This window comes from Macrobrachium rosenbergii, chromosome 14, assembly GCF_040412425.1.
Source record: "Macrobrachium rosenbergii isolate ZJJX-2024 chromosome 14, ASM4041242v1, whole genome shotgun sequence".
Classification (NCBI taxonomy): Eukaryota; Metazoa; Arthropoda; class Malacostraca; order Decapoda; family Palaemonidae; genus Macrobrachium; species Macrobrachium rosenbergii.
Window position 1 is genome coordinate 24,135,333 of NC_089754.1, and position 26,776 is coordinate 24,162,108.

A 26,776-nucleotide genomic window follows, 5' to 3' on the forward strand; every position below is an offset into this window, starting at 1 on the left:
ACAGGTAAATAGTCTCAAACAATAGTTACAGATGCAATTATTGTTTTTTTCCTAAGTAACATACTGCGCACAATAGTCTTTGCTTAATGTTTCTTATTTTGACTTTACTCATGACTGAACCAAGAAAATGATTTTCAGACGCGAAGACTGATTCTTATTCATAATGTTAGTACAAGGAGATATAAGGAGTGAAATTAAGTAAAACTTTAACTCTTCTCGCTCATATTTTTATTCCCGTGTTTTGTCTTCACTAACAAACTTCTAGCCTTCTCGTACCAACAGGCAAGTTTCGTAATAACAAAGAGTAAATATCGGAGAATTTTTCGAAATACCTATTCACATAAGAAAATATCTACTAAAAAGAATAAAATATTGATTAACTACAGGAACAAATATTCTCCTTTGTAATGCTATATCTTTACTTCTCATGAATTGCCCTGAAATATCCTAAAATGTTTACGATCACTAAATTTCACGTCGTCGATTCTTCATTCATGAAACAGGCTTCCGCCAAAGTCTCAGAAAGTAATCGTACCTCCTCTTCATCGGCGGATTAGTCTCCTGGGTTCCCATCGCAGACAGTAACCTGTTAAAAGATGAAACGAATGAATTTCTTGATTTCCAGACTTGAGGGCCTTTTTTTTTTTACCTTCATTATAGCAAAGACAGTTAGCACTGTGACAAATTTCTTCGTCAGTCTTTCAGGTTGCAGTAGTCTCTAATAAATGCAATAAGGACCATTTGCTCATATATAACATTGGGGCAGCCATATCAAACTATGGATCGTCACTAAAGGTAATGTAATGGTTCAAAGGATGTATAACGTAGAATCTTGAGAGAGAGAGAGAGAGAGAGAGAGAGAGAGAGAGAGAGAGAGAGAGAGAGAGAGAGAGAGAGAGAGAGAGAGAGCAGGAATGGCAACTGAGACGCAGGTCTAGCAGAGATGCTGAATGAATAAAATCACAGGCATCATTAAAATTCTCTGTTGAAATTTTCCTTGTAATATTTTGTATTTATACTGCTCGATTGTTTGTGAGTTTTGTGTGTCTCTGTGGATGTACCGGCCCTGTGAGACAAACTCCTAACTTCTCAGCTACCTAAATATCTATGGAGATTTATTCCACTCTGCATTTTGTAAGAAATTCAGGATTCCCAGTGTAAAAGGAAAGCTACAAATAGAAAAATAAAAAAGTGTACAACTCGTGATAAACAAATACAAGTAATCTAAGTCAAGACAAATCATATTCACGCCTCCTCTTTAACATAGGATTTCTCATAATAAATATTTTATAAAAAAAAAAATAGACGAAATCCAGGAATACAGATGAACAGCCACATGATGCGTAAACTTTTTTTTCCCTCAAAGAAAAGGTTTTGCAATACAGTTTTTCAGAAATTCATAAATCAGCATTATTACTGAAAAATATTCCATTAGAAAAAAGAATGTATAAGTTAATGAAAATAGTTAACGAAACTAATCCTGTAAACTGATGGATATTCCTTATGTAAATGTCTGATAGATATTCACCTCATATTTTATCATCATATTTCTCAGTGTGAATGCATAGATGCACGACTGTGCATATAAATTTGTTTTGACAGAATGCATATAAATCCGCTCCTTTAACATTTAGGTAGTGATCCGGAAAACATGTTCATAAAAGTATCTTATCCAAGATTTTTTTTCTACGTCTTCAGCCATCACAACGGCAGCCTAATGGACTTGAACTTCACATGTCGTGGCTGTCCAGAAAACAAATAATAAGAAAAAAAATGAAAAAGGTGTAAATACTGGGTGGAATTAAAAAAAAAGTTCTTTCATATATCCTTTCATCGCTACGAATTACATGAAAGGATTTGATTTAATAAATTACGGCCGCCAAGCCAAGCGCTGGGGCACTTTCGGCCATTCAGTGCTTTAGACAGTGGAAACAGGCAGTTGGAGTGGTTGGACAGCAAGAGAAGGAGATGAAGTAAAAGGATGCAAAGGTGGAAGTGGAAGTAAACATTATCAATAAGAAGTAACAGTAAGAGAGGTTGGGCAGCAAGGTTGAAGAAAGAAAGTGGAGATGGAGGTAAAGTAAAAGGCAAAAAAGTGGGACAGCTAAGGGTCGAAGGGAAGCTGCAAGCACCTTTTAGTAATGCCCAAAGAGCACTACGTGAGTTGCACTGACCCCCTACTGGGTGGGGTGATCTGGGAATATTACCTGTCTCTGCAATCCTGGACGAATCTGTCGGCCGCTTCGTCCCCTTCTTTCTGTCTTTTCTTGGTAAGGGCTGACCAAGACCACATGTATCCTATCACGGTATCCAGGCTGACGTCTTGTTCAACACTGAATCCTCTGGCAAGATAAGAAGAAGAATATATATTCACAGATTTACATTGCCAAAGAAAGAACAAGTATCATTAACATTGCCAATAAACACTGCCAAGGATTCCTTCTCACAAAGAGAGAGAGAGAGAGAGAGAGAGAGAGAGAGAGAGAGAGAGAGAGAGAGAGAGAGAGAGAGAGAGAGAGAGAGAGAGAGCGCTTTTAATGTCAAAAAAATAGAAAAACAGAAATATTACCTCAAGAGAAAATCTTCAGAGTACAACTGAGGAAGTTCAGAGTAATCTGTTCTGAGATGATTATGCCCTTCTGACCAATATTCATTCAGACGATCCCATATCTGGGGAAATGAAAATAGATGATAAGCTAAGGGTTAAATCTATGGATTTCATAATAAGTAGGTTTCTATAGATGGGAGAACAAGTGGTCTATTTCATTTGGAGTGAGCGTAAATTCTTATGGAGCTTACCAAATGCCAAAGAACCCTCACAGGCTACTCACCAGCAAAAGAAAAAACAAGCATAAAAAAGAAGCAGAAACAGATAAAAAAAAAGTACTGAGTAACAACAAAAGACGGAACACACCTCAGTACCACAAATATGAAAAAAAACTTTTACCGATAACCCCGATTAGTTTAATCAGGCGGACAGTATCTTTACTTGATGGCTTCCAATGCGAATCATCTTTGTATATAAATTTTGCTGTTCATAACATATTTAATAATCAAACCCATATAATAATCGAGAGTATATTAGTGATCATTTGAACAACTGATTTTCTCACACAACATAGGATGAAGTTTAATGTTTAGAAACTTTGCCAGTTCTTGAGGTGGTTTTGTAGATTGCTTTTTTTTTTTGTTTTTTTACTAAATGGGCATTTATTGCGATCTTACCTCTAGGAATTCCTTTCGAAAGCTCTGCCCTTGATAAACCGGGGAGCAACCATGATAACTGTAGCAAGCTAGGATTCCTCCCGGTTGTAGGACTCGATCTACCTGTCAAAAGACAGTCATTCATTTACTGAAAGTACTCGTGAACTCTGCATTAGAAACAGAAAATTCCAACATGTCTGATTTCATGAGAATACACACAAATACATACATGTATACATATATATACATATATACATACATATATATGTGTATATATATACTCGCAGTTTTCAGGTTAATTACAATTATTACTAAATGATTTTGTTCATACTGGTTCTTCTTTTCCTTGGTGTTATGAAGAATAACTGCACTACACAGTGGTATATTTCATTAGGATCTTTCCTAGATAGTGACCCCCCAGGGTTTTCGGGGGTCGCTATCTAGGACTAATATTTCTTGGGGGTCATTATCTTTATGATATTTACAGTCTTTTCTTTGTGTTTTAACGGTAATCCCCAACGGGCTTGTACCAAACACGCCGCAAAGGTGGGTACATACCGGGTTAAAACCAGTGGGGGTCACTATCTATGAAAGATCCTTTTTAATATTTCCATTCAGTGGTTTTGCTGGTACACTGCTGTTATAATATGCCCCATGCCTATACTATCTTGAACATTTTCAGATGATACAACAATATGTAATGAGCTACACGCTTGAGTAATAGGCATGAAGTTTACAACAATATAAAAAAAAATACGTGTTAACATTAGGTCAGTTAGCACGAACTTTATTACAGTGAACCAGCAATAATTAATAATTTTTTTTTATTTCAGACAAAGCAACTTAAAGCAAAATTATTTCTTGTGTGATCATCCTATCTCGACACTCACCTCAGCATAAAAGGGTTTCATGTCGAACCAGTGGACTGCCGCACACACAGAAACCAAGTCTACACTGCTACTGTCGACAGGAATTGAATAGGCTGAGCCTTCCCTGGGGGAAAAGTAATCAGTTAACATTTGCACATGAAATAGAGCTGCATCTTGTGCCATGTGCATTTTTAAATGAATGTACACGAACAGATGAGCTTTAGAAATAACAGCTTTTAAAATTATTTTATAGCGTTAAACTAATGGCATTTCAGAGATATGCAGTAAAATATACCTATGAGAGAGTCGAGTTCCCCTTGCTTGGAAATAAGTTTTACGTTGTGTCTTCGCAATTGTCTGTCTTAGAGATCTTACATTAAACAGCAACACGTCCTTTAAAATTTAATCAATGGAGAAATATCATCATTAGAAATTGAACCAGAAAAGAAGGGCTACCCGGTTCAAAGCCACTGATGAAAGTGAAGAGTGGATACTACAGGTAAATGAACGGGGGAGATTAAATATTTTATAAATGTTCACACAGTATAAGGGGCGTGAGATGAGGCAAAAGGGTGGGAAATGTGTGTTGACACATGTAAGTGGCAAGAAGGAGAAAGGATGGAATAGCGTTTTACGATGGTCTAGTCACGTGCAAAGAATGGAGAACGATAGGTTTGTGAAAAAGGTATATAATTCAAAAGTGTCTGGGGTGAGAAGAGAAAGACCGGGAAAGGGCTGGATAAATGGAGAGGAAGAAGCTCTAGAGAGAAAGGCCTAGATACATAAGAAATCAGTGTGTGAATGGCGCACGGTGTTGTGGTAGGATTGATGCATTACTGATGAGCTTCTGTGTACATGTATGAAACGGTTATTGTTGTGAAATTTTCTGCACAGGGGTTCACCTACAATTCAGGAGTTAAAGTACAAATGTGGCGGTTATCATCATATTTATTTTTTCTGGAACCTCGTCCTGTTAGAAGAAACGTGTTAATGATAACACACACACACCCACATACTTAGTCATGGTAAAAAGAAATGGGACTGAAATTTTTTTTTTTAAATGTTGCTTTTTTAGACAGGAAGTATAATCCCTGGGGCATGTCACCTCACCTGCAGGGGTAAGATAATGTTCGAATGAAGTAAAAGCATTTGAGCCCTTTTCTAGGTTCAACCATGAGTTTATACAGAAGACAGGTTTAAAATTATGTTACATTCTCATAGATACTAGTTAGACATAATTCAGTCACATAAATATGTGAATCAGTCTACGGTCACAAATAAATTCTCAACCTTTCGATTTCTTACAGTTTTTCCGCTGGCAATCTAGGAACTTGAAACAGAAATTAAATGATGAAACTATACCAATTGATATTTGAACCCAAGTTTGGAAGAAGGGTCTAGTCCAGTGGGGCTTATTATATGCGCTTTATCCAGCTGCTACTAATAATGTAATTTAACTGATTATTACAGTAATTTAACTGAATTATTTGTAAGAGAGAGAGAGAGAGAGAGAGAGAGAGAGAGAGAGAGAGAGAGAGAGAGAGAGAGAGAGCGCAAGGATTTCTGCATACCGGGTGAGCAGCACTTTTACAAAACAATTAAGTGATGACTAGTACACGAACCCTGGTCTAAGGACACAACCGTAGGTTACCCTTGTACACAAAGACGTTTCTTTGTCTTGCTTTTCAGTAACAATAGTTGATACAAGAAATCCAACAGATTTTTCTTACGAAAGATATCGAATCACTGAGACTCACCTGTAAGAAATATTTTTAAAAGTATTTCTGCTCCGGGCGACCTCTAGTTGATCTGGGCTCACATCAACACCAATCACGTTCTCAAAGGAAGTGGCTAACTGTTCGGTGGATTGTCCCGACCCACAACCGACATCTACGCACAGTTGCAGTGGTGATGGCTAGAGAATAACGGGGAATGAACATTACTCAAAAGAAATTCAATAAACTTGGTGTACGAGAGAGAGCGAGAGAGAGATATCGAAAGTTTTTATATTTGCATGTCAGTATTTATGTACAATGCGTATAGCGCATGCACACACACACATATACAGTATATAGTTAAGGTTCTAGACATTGTATTTTAGTAAATGTATATACCACAAAATATAATGCAAATTTGTGCTGTGTACCATGTTACTTCATAAGTTTATTACAGCTTTATGGGTTGATCATGAGAATATGACTTAATCGTGATCAATTAATGTATAGTTACTCTCCTTACTGAAAAAAGGTCGATTATCCCTTACCCGTTTTTCCCTGACAGATTCTATGACTTTCTTAATCAGAGAATCCGGTGGTGACGGACGAAATTCGATGTAGGTCTTGGCTAACTCCGAGTTAGCAAAAACCATGTCTGCTACCTTTTTCGTGGCCATTATACCTTTTTCGTTGGGCCCTGAAATCAAATATAAAATCAGTTATACGATGTAACACTTCAACACTTCACAGATTACATACTAATTCGTCACAGATGTCTATTAATTTGGCAATTTAAGCTAAGACCCTTGCCTCATTACTAATGCCACAGATTATTATCATTCTAGTCATTGGTTATTGCTTTCGTTACGTAGGTATGCATGTGTTCTAATAAGCATTTTTATGTATAGGTGAATTCGTACATGTGTATGTGTGTGTACGTAATGAATGTCACTGTAAGCTAACTTGTGAGCAGTCTGTCTGCAAATATTCGTAAATAAACAGGGGCGTCATCTGGTCTCTAAAAGTTGGGCGGGGGGGGGGGACATTCTGAAAATGAACATGATTTGGTGTATTTTAATGATATAAATATGAATATATGGATGATATTAAGGGAAAAGGATGACTGATTTATCAGTATTAGTCAGTCAACATAATTTACAGTCCATAATTTACAGATTGGCTAAAATACGGCCATTAGGAGTAGACCAGAATGAATTCAGTGGCGGATCCAGGATTTAGGAATGGAGGGGAGGGGCTGTTTGGTAAAGTAAGGGGCGGCGACAGCCGAAGGCGCGAGGCAATAAGCTAGGGGGTCTGGGGTATACGGTACTCCCAAAGCGGGTTCCGGGCCGGAGCCCCGAGAACAAAACGCTTTATAATATTTCACAAGCATTTTGGGGGCAAGTTTTGTTACTTCTATGGTGGTTAATATGAAAAATCTGTAACCAACCATTCTTACTAGATGGAAACCAGTTACAGAACTCTACTGATTCACTGAAATTTGGATAGCCTATATAAAACATTCCAGTTTCAACAGTCAGAAAATACCTATTGATCAAAACTGAAATATAGATAATTCAAACTATTCCTTACATTATCTGCTATACTTGCATTAGTTGCATACTAGTAGTTAAGCAAATAAAGCAATGTACATAATTTACCAGTAAAGTAAAAAGAAAAATACATATTTGGCATAGGTAAGTGGTAACCTATTTAATTTACATGTTTCACAGGCGGTAAACTGGGTAAAGCATTTGTCATGCTAACATACTATTAGTAGGCGTTTCACGCATAGTTACAGTAAAGTTAGAGAACAAATTCCAGTCTATGTTTGCCCTCTGAAGCAAACTTATCAGTCACATACTCTGCATTTATTTCAATATCCCTATGTACATGGATAATAGCTGTTAGAAAGTCTATCAGCAGTCATAGTTGTTCTGAGAAGTTTTCAATCTTCTCAATGTCGAGAAAGATCGTTCTGCTGTTGCTGTTGTGACTGGCATTGTCACTCCAATTCAGAGCAGTGTGTGTACTGTATATTTGGGAACAACATTTTATCACACTTCTGTAAAGCTCATAGCAGTGTTTTTGGTGGGTCACTTATATTTTTCCACAATTCCTGCCAAATCTCATATCCACTGAATACCTTATTTCTGTCTGTGAACATAGCATACATATCTGGAAGAGACTCTAGTTCAGATACTGCTGTAGATGATGAATTAGTTTTATTTGGGATTAAAATACCAAACTTTAACGCTACTGCATTGTGTTGCTGGAATCGTCTTTCCAATTCTGCTATGACATAGTTGTTTCATAGTTGATTTTTTTTATTATACACTTGATTTGTGATACTACTATTGCTACAACAGCAACAAGAATAACTGCTACTACTAATATTTACTATAAGTACTACTACTAATATTTATTATGTTTTGATTTTTCCTGACATTGATGTTTGATAATAATCACTCTTAGGGGCGCCATTCACAGCTGAAAGGGAGGGGGCTTCCCCCTCTAAATCCGCCACTGAGAATGATAGGTGAAATACCAACAATCAATTAGCAAGGTAGTTCCTGATCGAAATTATGGTGAATGTTTTATATGTCGGAAGAAGCTTGTCCTGCAGTGTATGGCTAGCGACAGTGTAGCTTCCAACCTGAGCCATTTCATTTTCAGGTCTACCATTTTGCTAGTTTTAACTTTAAAACATAATATATTTGTAGAAAAATAATGTTTAATAGGAAAATCAAAGGCTTAGATGCAGGAAAAATAATAATACAGTCACAGGTAGCTGCTGCAAGCGTTGGCGTTGGCCGACTTAGCATGTAAACAATGGGATACGTCAGTCGAATTTTAAATGAACAATTATTATTTCTTAAAAAATCTGACCACGAACCTAACGAAAAATTACATGATCTATTGCTTTATTATTTTACGCTTGTTTGTGCTGAGTATATATTTTATAATATTATTAATAGCCTCATTTCCAGCATCTGTTATATAACACTTGGAGGAAAAAAGTTGGGGGGACAATTGATACGTTCCCCCCCCCTTGAATAAAAAGTGGGGGATATGTCCCCCTGTTCCCCCGCAGATGACGCCCATGTAAATAAATAAAAATAAAATTGCAAGCACACTTATATTTGCCTATTCATTCTAATACCATTAACAGTAACGTTGATATGCTTTGTTTGTGGAGAAGGAGCGTGTTACCCTCATCACGATCAGCATATTAATTATAAACCCATGGGAATTAGCCTCCTTTATCCCTTTGTGAATATTCATTTCATTTCTTCATTCAAGGTCACACGCAGGTTTTAACATCCCTGTGTGGTTCAACTCCTGCTTCTTTGTTCACATGGACATTGCAGAGTGTATAATGAAACCCGCGTAAATACAAAAATAAAAAATGTAAACAGTAAGATGCAAGACATTAATTCGTAACGGTGTCCGAAGAAGCAAAGTTGATAACAAACCTTCAAAAGTATAACTGGCAACTCTAGTTCAGCGCGCCTAAGACTGCCATTGCATAGTTGAAAATTCAGAACCATTTGGGAATAACTGTCTTGACCAAAAAGTAAATTTACATAGACTTATGATGTAGGTTGCTACCTATTTGAACCACGAGTGTACGCAATTTGAAGTTTGCATTTAAACTCTTGTAACGATGACGTAAATAAAACATGCACTATGAATTCCTTCCTTGCTGATCAACTGTGTCCATCGTCGCCGGGTGGAAAATATGAACTAGAGTGTTAGTGTAGTAGCATCAGGAACTCTCTAATACACACTGGCAACTATGATGGTTGCGTAAGCATACGAAAACTTAGCTATCTCCATGGGGCAAGAATAAATGTCAAGTTGCCGGTATTTTCTTCCTTACTGTGGCGAAATCTTTTTCGTAGAAGGTCAAGTAACTGCGTGGGCTCAATAGTCACTAATGACAACTAAAAACATATGTTATGAGAGAAATAAGACTCAGAGCAGTATAACGGATCACAAACCTGAATGGAAGTTACACCTAAAGACGACGAACGATCTTCACCAGGCATTAGTAAACACTGAGCGTTATCTATGGCTGTCAAGCTGATTCTCAATAGATATTACTTATATAAAGTCACCCGCCTTCTTCATCCACGCCATTTCGGATTAAACTCAGTACGCTAATCATTTAAGATAAAATTCATGTTCTTTAACAAAGCTGGCACACAATTAAAGTTGTTTTATTTTTCTGTTTACTGTGAATGTTAGAGTAAAAAAGACGGTTTCATTGCAGAGATCAACATCTGCTTCATTTCTACCACACTCAAGATCCGAGTTCTCATTATGGCGGGGGAAGAAGAAATGAGCTCTTTGCATTAGAGTAAAAGGGGATATCAAGCAGTACCGGCAATTTTTATTCAAGCAAAATCCTCTTGTTAATGGCCAAAGAGTGGTATGCAATATTCATGAACTGACTAATGAAATCGTGCGTAATGAGGTACTAAGGGCCACGCCAGCGTGGGTGCTGCCCTGCTGCTTTTGGTTCAGGTTGATTGCTTATGTTAAAATTACACTATAAGTTATGCGCGGATGTTTACGAAAATTTTTACCAAAGGTGGGCATCGCAACTGGCAACACGCGATTAAGCTTTGGGGGAGACGGGATTGTCGCTTTTGAGGAGAAATGACCTTGAGGGTTGGAGAGTTTGTTTACCATTTAGCTACCTACATTTAGGAGGAAAGACTGCAAGTTCCCTTATTGTAAAAAAAAAAAAAAAAAAAAAAAAAAAGCTATTGTAATGTCACCCGTCAGCACTCTAGAGAAACTAATTGAGAACCTGCCAGATGCTGCCAGAATGGAAAACTTGCCATATCGCGGGTTTGCTATTTTTGATGCTTCAGGTATCGATGGAGTTTTTCTTGTATAACCCGTACCTTCTTGCTTGCCTTACCTTCCATATTAATGAGTTTCTCATTTTACCTTTCATCTGTCACTTTCTACATGGCTTTGTAGAATAAACTGCCCTCAAGAATCATTCTAACGAATCAGTTGTAAAATATGTTAGGCTACCGTGTGTATCTGTTTTCCTATGACCAGTACTTGTTTATAGTCAATCTAAACAATATCATTGATAAATGTTACAAAAGTCCCGAAGTCAAAGAATGTAAACAGAAAATACACGAAAATTATATAAGGTTATAATAATTATAGGAGGAACATTCTTACGATCAGAATAATTAAAAGACCGAGGTGTTAAGCAAATCAAAGGAACAAGACAATATTACAACATGCAGGTGGCAGAGTATCATGAAACTCTACAATGAATAATAAAGTCTTAAAGAATTATTATTTATACGCTTCATTCACAAATACACTCACAATAAATCATGAAACCCATGGAAATTATCAAAGAAATAGCATAGTATTTTATATGTATGTAAAATACTATCGATATTATTAACCCAAACACACGTACACACACCCACGCTTCTACAAAAGTTTTACAGGTACACATTTAACAAGACCATGTAGATCTACATAATTCTGTCCAAGAAGGCACACTACGTTTACGCGTAGAATCTGTTAGGTTCATTTTCAATCTAGCCACGGGAGGGGAGGGGAGCCAGCCAAACTCGGTACTAGTCCGTACCTCAAACAAATAGGGAGGGAATGGAGTCAGGTAGGGAATCCAGGAGGGGAAAACATCTGCCAAAACCATTTGAATCGCTTAGGAGAGAAACGGCTGGAGGTGGCTTAAGCAGCCACCACCACTAGGAATTAAGCTGAGAAGATTGTCAGTTAATTCATTTTCAAGGGAATTCTCGTTCTAATAGGCTCGAGAAAGGTATCAGTGAAGGATGAACTTCAGTTATTAGAGCCATCTTTCTTCCGTGTATCATATTCTATGTGCTTCATTTCCCGTCCACAATTTTCTTTCATTTATGTACGTATAAAAGAAAACTAATTCTCCTAGTTTCTTTTCACACGGATGGAAGCCGAAGCAGATTTCTTTCTCAGCTTTAAAAATAATTTCGAAGCGGTCAAAATTTCGCTGTTTTGATAAAGTTGGGCTGATCCCACGCTGTAATTTCCTTACCTGTTCATGACTTAAATTTTCTGACGTGGTCGCGAGGAACTGGTTTTCCCACATATCTGTTTTTTTTCATTATTATTATTATTTTCTTATCTCAGCAAAAGAAGGGAGAAAAAACGGCTTAACAGAAGAAAGGAGCAATAAGGGGAAGTACAGGAGATGGGAAAAAGGAAGAAAATTATGAGATATGATAGCGTACCCAGCATCTGAATATTAATCAACATCTGAGCTGAAAACTGTATCAGGAAACATTGCTTTCAAAAACATGCATGCATTTTTATTTATTCGTCTGTCTTCTGACACTCGAGAGGTGCAAAGAGGTTCAGTGAACTCACGCCAGGTGTCTCTTAAGCCATCTCTTTGGAAATCAAACAAGTTACGATAAAAAATTCTTCAAATATTTTCTTCGTCCTGGTTTTTCTTGGAATTCCGAAGTCTCTTTGCGTAAATCTTGTGCTAAAAAAAACTTTGGTTATCTAAAGAAGTCGGCGGTATTTATCAGACATCCAGAATGCTGCGTTAACGAAGTACTGATAACATTTAATAACAAAAGTTATTCTTCACGGTCTGTTCTTAGGTGAATTTGACTTCCACACTGTACAAATCAGGCGTTCAGTATTAGAAGGGGCTGCCTCTCGCCCCAGTTTTTGAAAAGGGCGTTATTGGCCTGATCAGCTTTAAAATAGTTCCCCCTTTTTCCAAAAAAAGGGGGTGAGGTCGAAATAATTTTTTTTTATGCATACTATGCTATTCCTGGTCGCAAATACTTCATCTTGAAAAATAAAGAAATAGAGCAGGTTACATTTCCAAAACTTTGATGGCTTATAACTCAAAAGATTTTTTTTGTGGAGAGAGGCCCTTCTAATACCGAACACCTCAAATACATTCTCTCTCACTTGAACAGGAATTGCCAAAGAAGTGTTAAACACTGAAAAGCGAGAAGGCTCAGAACTAAAAACTCAGCAAAAGATTCAACATTTTATTTACAAAAGAGCTTTAAATACACCAAAAGCTTAAAAGCATAAAAATACTTACACCGTAAATTTATGATCTATTTATGCATAGACATGATGGAAAAGGACAAGAATTGGCAGATATTCACCTATGCATTATTCATATGATACACGCGCTACATATCATGTCCTGGATTAAAGAAAACAAATTTCTAAATTTTTTCACTATCAGCCGAGGTTGAATGCAGCGGAGGCAACATTAGCCTTGAAAAAAAAGGAAAATTCATGAGATTAGGAAAACAAACCACATGGATATAAATCAAGGAGCAAATAAATAAACGTTAATAGCATAAAAAGAAACCGGAAATACAGAGAAATAGTTTATTTTAAACGGAAATGATTTCGATCTGAGACCGATCACCTGTAAACAAAATTCGTTTAAGGTAAACGTTTGCTTTGGATATACAAAACAACTCTTGCAGTTCAGTTCGCTGTAAACGTCACCAAACGGTCGGGGTCATGGGGTTTGTAGCCCACGTCTTGTTTCCCTGCCCCAGTAAGCCAGGGGGAAATATGATTTAAGTTCTGGGGCTTTGAATGTGGGTGAATATGCCCCAGAAAAGGAGAAATGTATGATAGCAGTCTATTTCAGGCATGAAAGCTGGATTTTATGGCACTAATGGAGATGAACGCGAAAGGAAAATGCTTGAAGGAAGTCTGGGACAGATAAGAGGTGCCGGGTTAAGGAAGGTGTAGCACCTGTAATGTCAGGAAGGTTGTGAAGATGGATCACAGAATACCGATGTAGTGGTCCTTGGGACTGTTCGGGTAAAATTAGTTGTGGCAGGAGGAACGGTTGCTAAGGTAAGCGTATATGGTTCATGAATGGAAAAGAATGCGTGACAGGTAGATTTCCTGGGTGAGTCTGGATTGTGCCTGGCTGGAGTTAGAGAATGAACCGGGCGTTTGTCTGGGGTGATTTAATCATGAAGGAAGGTACATGAACTATGAAATTTAGGCTACAAAGCCAAGCACTGGGGCACTTTCAGCTCTCAAGACTGTGAAAAGAGGGAACTGGAGTGGCTGAGCAGCAAGATGAAAGAGGTCCAGAAAATAAATGATGAAGTGCCAGTAGCTAGATGTGAAACCCGGGAAACCCCACACTTGCACCAAGAAGTAACAGTTAGAGAGGTTGGACAGCATGATGGGTGAACGGAAGTGGGAATGGAGATAGCATAAAAGGCTAAAGAGCAGGTGCAGCTAGGCGCCGTTGTGAAGCTGCAAACATTTTAATAATGCCTGCAGTGCATTACATGAGGTGCTGACGCAAGGTGAATAATAAAATAGATGAAGCAATGATGGTAACAGGGCATGTGCAGAAGGTAGAAGAGACCTGGAGTTGCAGTGGAAGCCTAGGTAGGAATGCATGAAGGGATTGCTAAGCCAACACTTGTTTATTGAAGTGAAGTGTGATTCTCGGAAGCAAAAAAGTCGAAGCTGTGGAGATCAAATGTTTGCGTAGCATAGTTGTGTTACCTATGTAAAAGGATGGTCAGTGTTCTGAGGTGGTTTGGTCGTGTGGTAAGTACTAGACAGATGGAGTGATACAGGTACTGGAAAGGGAAGGGCCTTAACATTCAGGAAGCCAGAGGGTGCGGCCTTATGTGTAGACATATGAAGCAACAAATGATGTGGATGTTTTTGGCACATGGAATTCATCCACAATTCAGCACTTAAAGTATGACTATAGCAGTAACTGTCATGTTAGCCTATTAGCAGAAAAGATTGAATGTCGAAAAAGAATATTTATAAAAATCTGGCAAAACATTACCCTCATACCCAAACTTCTTAAGCAACAGAAAAATGGAAATAAACTATAGAAAGTTTAAACAGTGACTTCGTTTGTTTGGACAAAAAACATCTGAAACACAAACCACGATGATGTTCCAAGGCCTCAGGATGGGAGGGTCAAACAAATAAAATATCCAGCTAATTTTAAAAGCAAGAGTAATAAAGATAGAATGGAATCAATGTTCAACCCATCTTCACTTTCACCTAAAATTTGCCTTCAAGAAAATAAGATTTTACTTCACATAAAGTGGAGAGAAATACTGGACACAGAATACTCTAATGCAAAATATATTCTTAATCACTGGTTTAAGAGAGCATAAGCCACACATCTGCAAAGGGTGGATTGTACCAGAAGGCTTTAACAGTCAACTATGCTCCAGTGTGGAGTCTTTGGCAGAACAAATTGGCCAGCTCTGATTATGGTGATTTTGGTCTCGAATTAAAGCTGAACGCTTCTAGATTTCTGAACTGAAGTATTTGTTTGGTCTACCGCAGAAGTCAGTCGTGGCGAGAACTAAAAGTCATGTCGAGTTTCAAATAATTCTTATTACTTCTTTCTCCCTCTCTTCCTCTAATATTTATTAATGTATATGAATGTCGACTTATAAAAAAATCTTAATTCATGTTTCCTTCCCTCTCTCATCCTCGCATTTTTACATTTTTTCCGTTTTTTTATCTTTTTATCACAAAGCTCTCTCTCTCTCGTGCAATTTGGTGCATTTAACAACTGTCATCACGAAATAACAGGCATCAGCGATAGTTACGACCTTGCCCTAGAAAAACCCCTCTTACAGGCAGGGTTAACTTGATGCCCTGTATCTGCAGAAAGGGTAAATAAAGTGAAAAAATAAAAATCTGTCACTTCCTGGATGGCTGAAAAGAACAAAGCCGCAGAACACAAGTTTTAATGCTGAATTCCAGGACCTCAAAGGAAAGTAGGACCTATAGATTATGATATACCGAAGGTTAACAGAGTTTATGGCAAATGTTTCATGTCTAACAGGCTCACACGACACGAATTCATTCACTAACCAGTAAGGAAAATTTGCACCAAATTACAGGGGAATGATACTCATATATATTGTTATTCGTCATCTTCAAAATTTTCCAAACGTTAACGAGACTTTTTTTTTTTTTACGAAACCTTCAAAATGATGTATGAAAAATGTCCTTGACAACCTATAGGGACTCCATAAATATTATGAGAATTAATATATAAATTCAAACTAAAAACTGGATTAACAAATACACCAGTTGCATGTTATCTGTCACTCGTTGCAATAACATTTAGGATAAATAAAAAAAATAAAACAAGTAAAAACAAGCTTGTGAGCAATATGTACCTTTTTGTATTGATAATGCAATCTAAAAATTAACCCAGTTACTCTGGATGACCCATCAGGTTTCCTGTATACCGTAAACTAAGAATTCTGCAAGAACAAAAGCTGTCATCATTCACTTCTGAACTTTTCTGGCAAGTGGCAAATCCCACACTCAAAAGCTACTTGCCATTAGGTAACAATCACCTCTGCCTAAATGTCATTCCAGAACCCGGGATGGCTATTACTCAGATGTCCAGAGCGACATCAGTTTTATAGAGTATCAATTTTCAGCAAATGAGAATGAGATTTATATTTTTCCGCAACAACTCCTGTCTTACAGTTTTGATGTTATTTTTGATGTTATTCTTCACACTTTAAAAATATAATAATGAACATGACAGCAAGACAAAAGGCAGAACAATCACTTTGAAAGAGTTTGTACTTTAGACTAAAAACATGAAGAAACTGGAGTTAATAATTTTTCCACATTCTTTGTAATACCAAAGATTCATAATTCTACTTTTACAACAAGAATATCCCCGAGAAGGAAAAAGGAAGGATTAGTACATATATAATGGAAACATTCTGTCAAAGTAATGAAAACAACAGTGGAAAGTATACCTTAGAAATTGCGTAGATATCAGTAAATCAGAATGAGTTGGAAAGCCACTGTTTCCCTTGAGATTTCAGTAACAGCAAGATGCTTTTACAAATCATTCTTAAGCTTTGGCTGATGGTAAAATTACAAGAACCAAGCATTTTTCCAGGATATTTCTTGCTTACAGATTGTCATACGTGTGAAAAAAGGCTTTGGACCCTAAATATTACCTCGGTGTTCAAAGGTTTGAGACTTTAAACACTTTTGACACAAACAGTCATTTGTAGGAAAGCTAAAGTTAAGCATATCAGTGGTACTTAGTAGAATATAAGACGAATAGTCTTTTGCTCAAGTTAAATGCATAAATCATTGCACCAAACAATTCATCCATCTTAAAGTAGCCTGTGTAGTACACTGATCCTTAGACCAGTTCGAGTTTCCTTTTTGGAGAAACAACTGCACTTCTAGAAATGATATTCACTTTATTACTGAAGGGTAAAGTCAAACAGGGATAGAACATTTTTATCTGGAGAACTCGAATTTAATGGCACATTTACCAGTAGACTGTAGAAAAGTGCAAAAACTTCCCCAGAGAAACAATCCACGGCTTGTAGTCAACAAGAGGTAGCAAAACACTTCAACCTCTGGCACAATTCTGTGAGATCCTGTACACAATGAGTTTATTCTGTGGGTGAAGCAAGTTCCTTATATAACAATGGGACCTTGTCACTTTATATCAGGATGTAATATATATTCCGTAGTCCTACATTTCTATAGGTTTTATCCATGGGTAAAAATCCTATTTCATTTCTAGAATTGCATAATTATGGACACCTTTCATACATTCCAATACATAGATTGGAATGCATGCGGAGAAAATGCTCAAAATAAATAACCAGATGACACTACTTCATTAGTAATGCCATACCTTTATTAATGGTCATAGAAATTTAATCTATCTCCTCATGAAAAATTTCAATTTCTTCCTTAACATCAACTTGATCACTTAATGAACTTTCTATGGAAGGACCACTCCATGACGCTGAATTGTCGTGAACAACAGAACTCACGGAAAGAGTTATTATTGTACTTTCTTCTTCTTTTTCGCGTTTGAGAGTACTAAGCAAAACACTGTCCATTTCAGTAGTCAATGTCGAGATTTTGGACGGACTGTCAGATGAACAGAACGAGGAGGAATCATGACATATGCTGAGATGTTCTGTCATTTTCTCGAGGCTGCTTACTCGCGTGGACCCACTGGATGAGCTTATAGTATGCTGACTAGATAAGGCCGTCTGTGAACACATAGGCAAACTTTCAACGCTTTTCTTTGAAGCCCCACTTGCCGCAGCTAAAAGACATGCCGTAGCATCTTTTTCTGAGTTTGACGAATAATCACTTTCAGGATTTACCATGGTATCTTTACAATCTAATAACTCTGCTTCATTTTCCTGTGGTTTGCCTGTTGAGGTTCCAGCTTCATTGCCTTTGCAATATAACTTCACATGAATATTCAGTGAACTTTTCGTTGTGAACCTTTTATTGCAGTCTTTACACTCATAAGGTTTCTCACCCGTATGTGAATACATATGGCACCGTAACCTTCCCTTCTTTGGAAAAGTCCTCAAACAAAAATTACATTCATAAATCACTTCTCTTTGCTTTCCTTTGTGCTGACAATCACCACTAAATGAATTTTTGTTTTGTCTTATGTGTCTATTTAGTGCATTTCTCTGTTGAAAGGTTTTTCCACATCTGTTACACTGGAAGTCCTTAATTCCTGCATGGGCCTTTAAATGCAACTCTAAGCTTCGGCTTGCACAGAATTTTTTATCGCAAACGTGACAAACATGAATTTTTCGTTCTTTGTCCTCCTTATGAATTATGGAATGTCTTTTCAATAGTACAAGTTGTGAGAATCTCTTGTCACACTGCTGACAGACAAATGCTTTGGTACTAGAATGGCTCAGTAGATGCAATTCGAAATGACCCTTCTGTATGAACTGTCGTCCACATACCTCGCAGACAAAATCTTTCTCACCGGTATGCAATTTCCGATGAACTATATAGTTAGACCTTTGCCGGAAAGTCTTCTGACAGGTTTCACAAGTGTAGGGTTTCTCACCGGTGTGAAGTCTAACATGATTATGCAGAGTACTTTTGAGACTGAACTTCTTGTCACAGTGTGGGCAGTCAAAAGGCTTCTCTCCAGTATGACTCATCAAGTGCCTCTTCAGGTTTGCCCTCCTCCCAAATTCTCTGTTGCAAAGGTGACACTTGTACTCTTTTTTGTTATCACAGACATTTTGGTCAGACTGATCTCCAAGCTGGACAGCGTCTGTACTGTGCCTACTGGACCCATCTTGTTCTTTTGGCTCTTGATGCTGGAAGCCACTGTCCATTGATTCTGACTCCAGTGTTGCCACATACGTGCCTGTCTGGATAGGATAACACACTTGCATTATCATTTTAGCACAATGGAACTTTCACAAAGGAAAAAGTATCAATTAACTTTTATGTTATTCTACTCTTGGTAGGTGGTTTTTTAAAATGCTTTTTCATCCCCATGACTTTGGATAAAAGGTTCTTTCGAAACTGATATTTATGAATAGAAAAATAATGTTAAAATTCTGCTCCATAATTCATGTTCCAGGCAGAATCTACAGAGGGGTTCTTAATAAATATCTCATCTGTGTCTTCTGAAAACCTGATGGATCCATTTCATTTTTACGAGCTGTGTTGATCGATGAAGCTTGTATTAGCCTACTAGAGTAAGGTCCTGAGTAAAAAGAGAAAAAATATGAACAAGTTAGAACATGCTGATATTTTGGAATCAAGTAGACAAAAATTTCGTTCAGTAAGGCTGAAAATAACAGGTTGCCAAAATCCCTACAGTTTACTGGGCAACCAACATTAGAGCTATAGAGAAATTCTGGCACCCTTAATTTCAGGTTTTTTATTAAGTAATATTTATAGCTTTCCTTGTACTACAATGTTATCAATGGAAGCTAATGAAAGCATATGTTATCTAATGATAAAATTGTGAAAAGTAATCTAGGATTACGGAAAAATTTTTGCCCATTACTTGAAAGATTTCAATTATGTTTACAGAATAAGACTGAACCATGGTTGGGCAATGACACACAACTAAATAAAAGTCTTGTTTTTTTTTTTTTTTTGTTACTAATGACACTGAATATGGTTGTAATTCACTTCCTGGAACCTTTTCGATTTGTTAAAGCTTTACACTGAGCTAGTGCAACAGACTATTAAGAAGTGAACACACTGAGATTTTATGAATAGGTAACTCATATGAGATTCTGATAAATTAGTACTATTATAATTTTTAAAAAATGGGGCACAGAAGTAGAATTTGATCCCTTTATATAACTCATTGCTTCATTGTCTACTTCAAAATACAAATAATGAAAAAATTGCAACCTCTAAATACCCTATTTGCCAAGCTATGCATCTTAGTTTTCAGGATCTTATGGTGGTATTATGCAGCATACAAATATTCAAATGATGAAAAAGAATTATCTTAAAGGTAAATGAGAATAATTTATGGTATAGAACGCCAAGAAACTGTACAAACGACTTAAAACTGATCTTCTCAGGACTAGGGTCAAAAGATCTTTGATATGAAGTATAGGAATAATTCTTAGAATCAGACCAACAGAAAAGATCTTCAGTATCGACTCTCAGGTAATGTTGATATCAAACTCACCCAAGTGAAATCTTCAACCCAGAGAGTCTCAGTACGCAAGAATTTAGCTGGAACTGAGATTTTCGAAAAAGAAATTTAGTTATAAGAGTTGTTGAGACATTATAAAGCTGTACTGCAGCTGGAGGACACATGCTAACAAGACAGCCAGATTTAATTCGTGTGCATTGACTTCGTAAAGCGTGTTACCATTTGATATTGGTAATACTCTAAATGCTTAATCATTACTGAGGTTTAAACTCAACCACTTTTTTTCTTGGTCTATACAGTTATATTATATACAAATAAAATCTGCACTGAAACACTGTTTTCCGCCCTGTAAGCACAAGACAGGGATGATTTCCACTTTCACAGCCATCTTTTCAGGCAGTCCTTCCATTATTCATCGCAGACCTCCTCATTTTATAAAAAGAAAAAATGAAGCATAACTTGTGTTTGACTGATTTATCTTCATTAGTATGTCATTTTACATTACCATATCAAGTTAGGATACTTTAGAAAAATGGACTTAGAGAAGTAATTGGTCGCATGGTAAGCACACACTGACTACAAGATATGGTATAAATGTTGGTGTGACAATGGTTTGATTGTATTGGTCTGAAGACAGGCTTTTCTGTTTGGCACCATTTTATCGGGAAGGGGCCACTGTTGACTTTCAAGGTAAGGAGTCGTATGATCCCATTTTTTCAACTATTCTTATGGGGGATAAGGTTAAGGATGGGGAAGCTAATTCGCTTGGAAGCCTGGAACTGTGTTTTAACTATTTAGTTCTGTACTTAAATGTTGTTTTCCGATTACAAAGTATCAGCATCATCCGTCAATGAACACAATATTTTTTTAATATTTACAAAATTCAGCTCAAGTAAAATTTAGCAAAAAATGAGGCCATTGGATAACTATTTATAGCAGACTGCTTACATACTACCCAAGTCGACATGCATCAGTCTTCGATATCTACAAAATCTCTATCAGGCTGGCCTGATTAAATTTGTGAGGATAGAACAAACTTGATCAGTAATGGGATGATGGACCTTGGAAAATATATTTGAGGTATTTCAAGGTTTGGAAGGGGATAGAGGGAGGGAGAAGGGGGTGGGGGCGGTTGATACAGACTTATTAACAACTAAAACTTGGAGAACTTGCTACAGTGACATCTCAGATGAAGGTCAGAGGTAGTTTCTGGAACGGGATGAGACTGGGGTTATTTAAAGGGTTTTGGTATCCTACGACGCTCAACAGGTACTGAAGGTTTGAGAAGAATCTTGCTTTGGTTTTCTCCGAGAGAGAGAGAGAGAGAGAGAGAGAGAGAGAGAGAGAGAGAGAGAGAGAGAGAGAGATGGCAAATCATACATTTACAATATTATTACGGTTTCAAGCAGCCCCGTTTGGTTTAAGGCGTCCCCTTGTTTTTGTTGGGAATGTTATTATAAGTCGTAGTCTTCTTCTACCACCCTATTTTGTATCAAAACTAGAGGGAAAGGGTTAGATAAAATTTGACGACATTTCAAACTATAATAACTTTGTACTTGAAATTTATGATCCGGATTTTGCTGAAAAATAAAAAAAAATCTTCTCCAGACTGGACAATGGAGAATTCTCCAAATTTGGAGTATATCACCTACATTTGCCAGGAAAGGAAACGTGTTAACTGATTTCAATAAACATGCTAACTAGGCTGTGGAGAAAGTGTTCACTTGGTCACGTGACTTAAAATTTGTAAGAGTTTATTAACCTTAAGACTATTGGCCTGATTTTATTTAAATTTGACATGCACGGCTACTGTACGTGAGGAAAAGCAGATCATCTAAAAAGTAAGCTCATTTGCATAGGTAAATTAATCACATTTGTCATTAAATGTTTGTATGTATGTATATATAAACATATATATATATATATATATATATATATATATATATATATATATATATATATATGTATATATACACAAACACACACATATATATATATATATATATATATATATAATATATATATATATATATATATATATATATATATATATATATATATATATATATATATAAAAATGCAGACCAATGGCGATTTGCAGCTGGACAGCCAAGAGTGCTATCTGCTACTGCACATGTAGAATGACGTCATCATCATGTGACGTGTTGGCCCAACTGAATTTTGCTGAAAACATGAAATAAATTTTTTAAGAGCAAATAATGGCAAATTTGTCATATTTGGCATGAACTTTGGGCAAAGGTTTGATATGTACTGATCTGATGCCAATTCGGAAGAGAATCAGGTTGTGGTGACCATGTCCATTTGGCTGTGACTCAGAATTGGTGAAAGCTTAGCCTATATAACTTTGGGATTATTGGGCCGATTTCATTCAAGTTTAGTTTTTACTTCACCGCAGCTCAGGCAGATTGTTCAAATGTCACGTGATATGTTTAAGTGAACTAAATATGCTCTCTTTATATTTACATACATATAGTATATATATATATATATATATATATATATATATATATATATATATATATATATATATATATATATATATATATATATATATATATGTATATATATATATAAATGTATATATACTATATATAGTATAGTATACATATATATGTGTATATATATTACAATACACACACACATATTTACCAGTAATGCAAACCAATGGTGTTTTAGAAGATGATAGTTACTAGTACTAACTGATGTCACGCACATGAGATGATGTCACTTTGCATGTAACATATGCATATCAAGCCAAATATTAGGTGTTAATAATATGTCAGTCTGTAAATATTCATAACAGGATTTGGTGACCAAGTTGAAATTGAAGTATGCATTGAAGCTAAGCAGTACGGGTTTACCAGTTAAAATTTATTAATATTTTCAGCAGCGTATATATTCCTATGGAACAAGTCAAAATGAAACTGGCTGCTAGGCTTCCACTGAATGGCGCCCAAATATCAAAACAAGTAAAAAAATGCGCCGAAGAAGCTTCGGCGCACTCGAGTTTTCTGTGCAGCCGCTACAGCGTATAACCAAGGCCACCAAAAATAGATCTGTCTTTCAGTGGTCTCGGTATAATGCTGTATGAGCCGCGGCTCATGAAACTTCAACCACTGCCCGGCGGTGGCCTATCCTATATCGTTAACTGAAGCACGATTATGGCTAACTTCAAATAAAATAAAAACTACTGAGGCTACAGAGCTGCAATTTGATATGTTTGATGCTTGGAGGGTGGGTGATCAGCATATCGAATTTCAGTCCTCTAGCCTCTGTAGTTTTTAAGATATGAGGGTGGACAGAAAAAAGTGCGGACGGATAGACAAAGCCGGCACAATAGTTTTCTTTCCAGAAAACTAAAAAGGGAAAAAGGAACAAAGAATGAAAGAATATAAACATAGTGGGGCAGAAGGACACATGTAAAAAAATGTAGTAAGTAAAAAGGATGTCCTTATTTTCTTTTTTTTTATGAATGATACTTCATGTAGAACTCATATTACTACCTAATGGAGAACACAAAGGAATGAGAAACCACGGAAAATGAAAATGAAAGGGAACTTAATTGTATTTGAAAAAAAAAAAAAAAAATTAATAAATAAATAAAAAAAAAAAAATAAAATAAATAAAAAAATATAAAAAAAATGGGTGCTTAATTTCGAAGTTTTTGTTTTAAGAGGTCACAAATAAAATCACCTATAACCTCATGGTAAGCGTATTATTCATGCCACCACCCGTTACATTTCTTGCTCTAGATCATCCCTCGAATGGGGGATCAAATTCTGTGCATTGTAAAATATATTCCAAAGGCAGTTTCTTTCTTTTCTTATCACTCAGATATCACAGTCAGCAAAGCTGTCTTTGCTTAAGTGGTCTTGTGTGTGTGTGTGTGTGTGTGTGTGTGTGTGTGTAAAACAGATTTCTTAGAACAAGAGCTTTAGACCTATTTACTTCATTAGGTTTGGCTGGTCACTTATTCTTAAAAGACATCTGCAATAATTTCAGACTCAGTCCTCTCTGTCTTGTTTAACTTAATGACGTGTGTGTGTGTGTGTGTGTGTGTGTGTGTGTGTGTGTGTGTGTGTGTGTGTGTGTTGTGTTTGGAAGGGGGAAAGGGTAAGCCAGCCAAACTTCGTGCTTGTCCCAAGCTCGGTGAATTAGGTAGGGTTGGGGTCAGGAAGGGTATCCGTCCGTAAAACATCTGAAACCAATTGTCTAACATGGAAATAGCTGGACGAGGCTCATCAAAAACGGCCTCGCCCTTGTTTGTCGAGGGCTTTCTTTTTGAGAGTCGAGATAATGCACCGGGATATACGCTCAAGTCGAAAGATTTATATGATAAAGAATACGCAAAAATTCTTACGTCTTCAGTCGCCGCCATTGAGCAGCCTCCAACTCACCCAATTCAATGACGCTACGTCCTTTTCAAATCCTCTGTTCAGAGCTATCTCCAACACATCGGGAGTACATATCTTTCGATCTGTCTTCCTTTGATAATTCGACAGTTGACAGGGTACAGATGTCGTGGCTATAAAAAGCTGAAATACAAGTAACGAAATTTTATGTACTTATCTATTTACTGAGCAACTGATAGGTCATACGTTTTGGCACTACCATCGAGTAATGACCTATACACGAAGGGGCTAAAGTAAGAAGTGCAAATTTTTGCTCCGCATTGGTATTCGAGCTTTTGCCCCATGAGACATTTTCGTGATAACGGTAAGTGCTGCCATCTACGAAGTACATTTTATGCATGATGGTACAACCAAAAACAAGGTTCATCGAAGCGTTTTGTTGTTGATCTCCATGCGATTGTTTGTCTTGAAAAATAGTTTGCAGGGAATAAAAGTACTGCATCAGGACGGTGTTGAATAAATTCTTCTGTCATGGTTTCAATGCCCTCCGACAAACTGGTTATAACATCACATGACTGGGCTCAGCCATGGCATAGGAAAGACTTGTTCATGGCTACCAACCTAACATTTACAGAAAAACTATCTGCAGTTCACATCTTGACTCTCTGTCTCTGTCTGTCTGTCTCTTTCACACACACACACACACACACACACACACACACACACACACACACACACATATATATATATATATATATATATATATATATATATATATATATATATATATATATATATATATATATATATATATATATATATATATATATATAATGTAAATATATATAATATATATATAATATATATATACAAGTTCATAAAACTGTATACACACACACACACACACACACACACACACACACATATATATATATATATATATATATATATATATATATATATATATATATAGTTCCTATCCACATTAAACATAAGTTCATAAACTTAATAGACTATAATATACATAATATATACATATATGATAATCTTAATATCGTATATATATGTATATATAGTTTATACAATATATATACTGTATATATATCCAAAATTATTAAACAGCCAATAACGCTCCCTATTAATATACCTTGAGAATAACTTGCTTACACCGAAGGGGAATTACAATTAAAAACTGCTTCAGCGCCGGCCATCTCAGCCGGGTGGTCAATATCCCTGTTTATCGTTGTCTCTAAACCAGACCACGGTTTGATTCCTAGCCAACGCAGATGCACTTATCAGTTCTAATTTCCGCTGGGTGAAAGTTATTCCCGCTGTAAAGTAAATTGGGTATTAAACGATATTTGTGGCTTTAATAATATTTGTATATAAAAAAGTAAGTCTTTTTATAAGAGATTACAGTTCATATAAATATATATATATATATATATATATATATATATATATATATATATATATATATTAGTATATATATATATATATATATATATATACAGTATATATATATATATATATATATTTTTTTAAATATATATGCATATATATGTATAATAAATATATATATATATATATATATATATATATATATATATATATATATATATATATATATATATATTTGAATATATAAATATATATATTATATATATATATATATATATTTATATATATTTAAATATATAAATATATATATATATATATATATACATACACATATATATATATATATGTATACATATACAGTACATACATATATACATATTGTTAAATATGTGTATATATATATGTATAATAAATAAATATTTTTAATTATATATGCGTATATATTTGTATATATATATATATATATATATATATATATATATATATATATATATATATATATATATATATATACAGTATATATAGCCTATATGTGTGTATATATATAGAAATACAGTAACAATAGGAAAATGTACATAATTAAAAATAAATCAATCAATACAGAAGTAAGGGGCTGGGTGGTTTTGTACATCCTCACAGCAAGGAACTCAGTGCCAAGTCTGGAATCCCACGACACAGCCGAAGTTCTGAACTGAATTTTGGTTCCCCCACAGGGTAAGG

At 36.0% G+C, this 26,776-nt stretch overlaps 1 protein-coding gene across 8 annotated transcripts in view; it reads right to left on the reverse strand.

The window, feature by feature from the left end:
• Positions 1-211: 211 nt before the first annotated feature.
• Positions 212-26,776, reverse strand: part of LOC136845791 (zinc finger protein OZF-like) — a 36,258-nt gene continuing 9,693 nt past the window's right edge. The window contains exons 1-8 of one of the 8 annotated variants that reach the window (XM_067116119.1): positions 9,793-10,550; positions 6,337-6,485; positions 5,831-5,988; positions 4,095-4,197; positions 3,226-3,327; positions 2,570-2,670; positions 2,208-2,342; positions 212-586 (exon numbers count right to left, since the gene is read on the reverse strand). In XM_067116119.1, the coding sequence (XP_066972220.1) occupies positions 493-586; positions 2,208-2,342; positions 2,570-2,670; positions 3,226-3,327; positions 4,095-4,197; positions 5,831-5,988; positions 6,337-6,465 (822 nt within the window). In that variant the 5' untranslated portion in view covers positions 6,466-6,485; positions 9,793-10,550 and the 3' untranslated portion in view covers positions 212-492. Of the gene's footprint in view, positions 587-2,207; positions 2,343-2,569; positions 2,671-3,225; positions 3,328-4,094; positions 4,198-5,830; positions 5,989-6,336; positions 6,486-9,264; positions 9,379-9,400; positions 9,576-9,792; positions 10,551-12,829; positions 19,368-24,700; positions 24,839-25,802; positions 25,987-26,776 lie in introns of those variants that run through there. The other 7 variants (XM_067116118.1, XM_067116121.1, XM_067116120.1 and 4 more) reach the window with 7 other exon arrangements.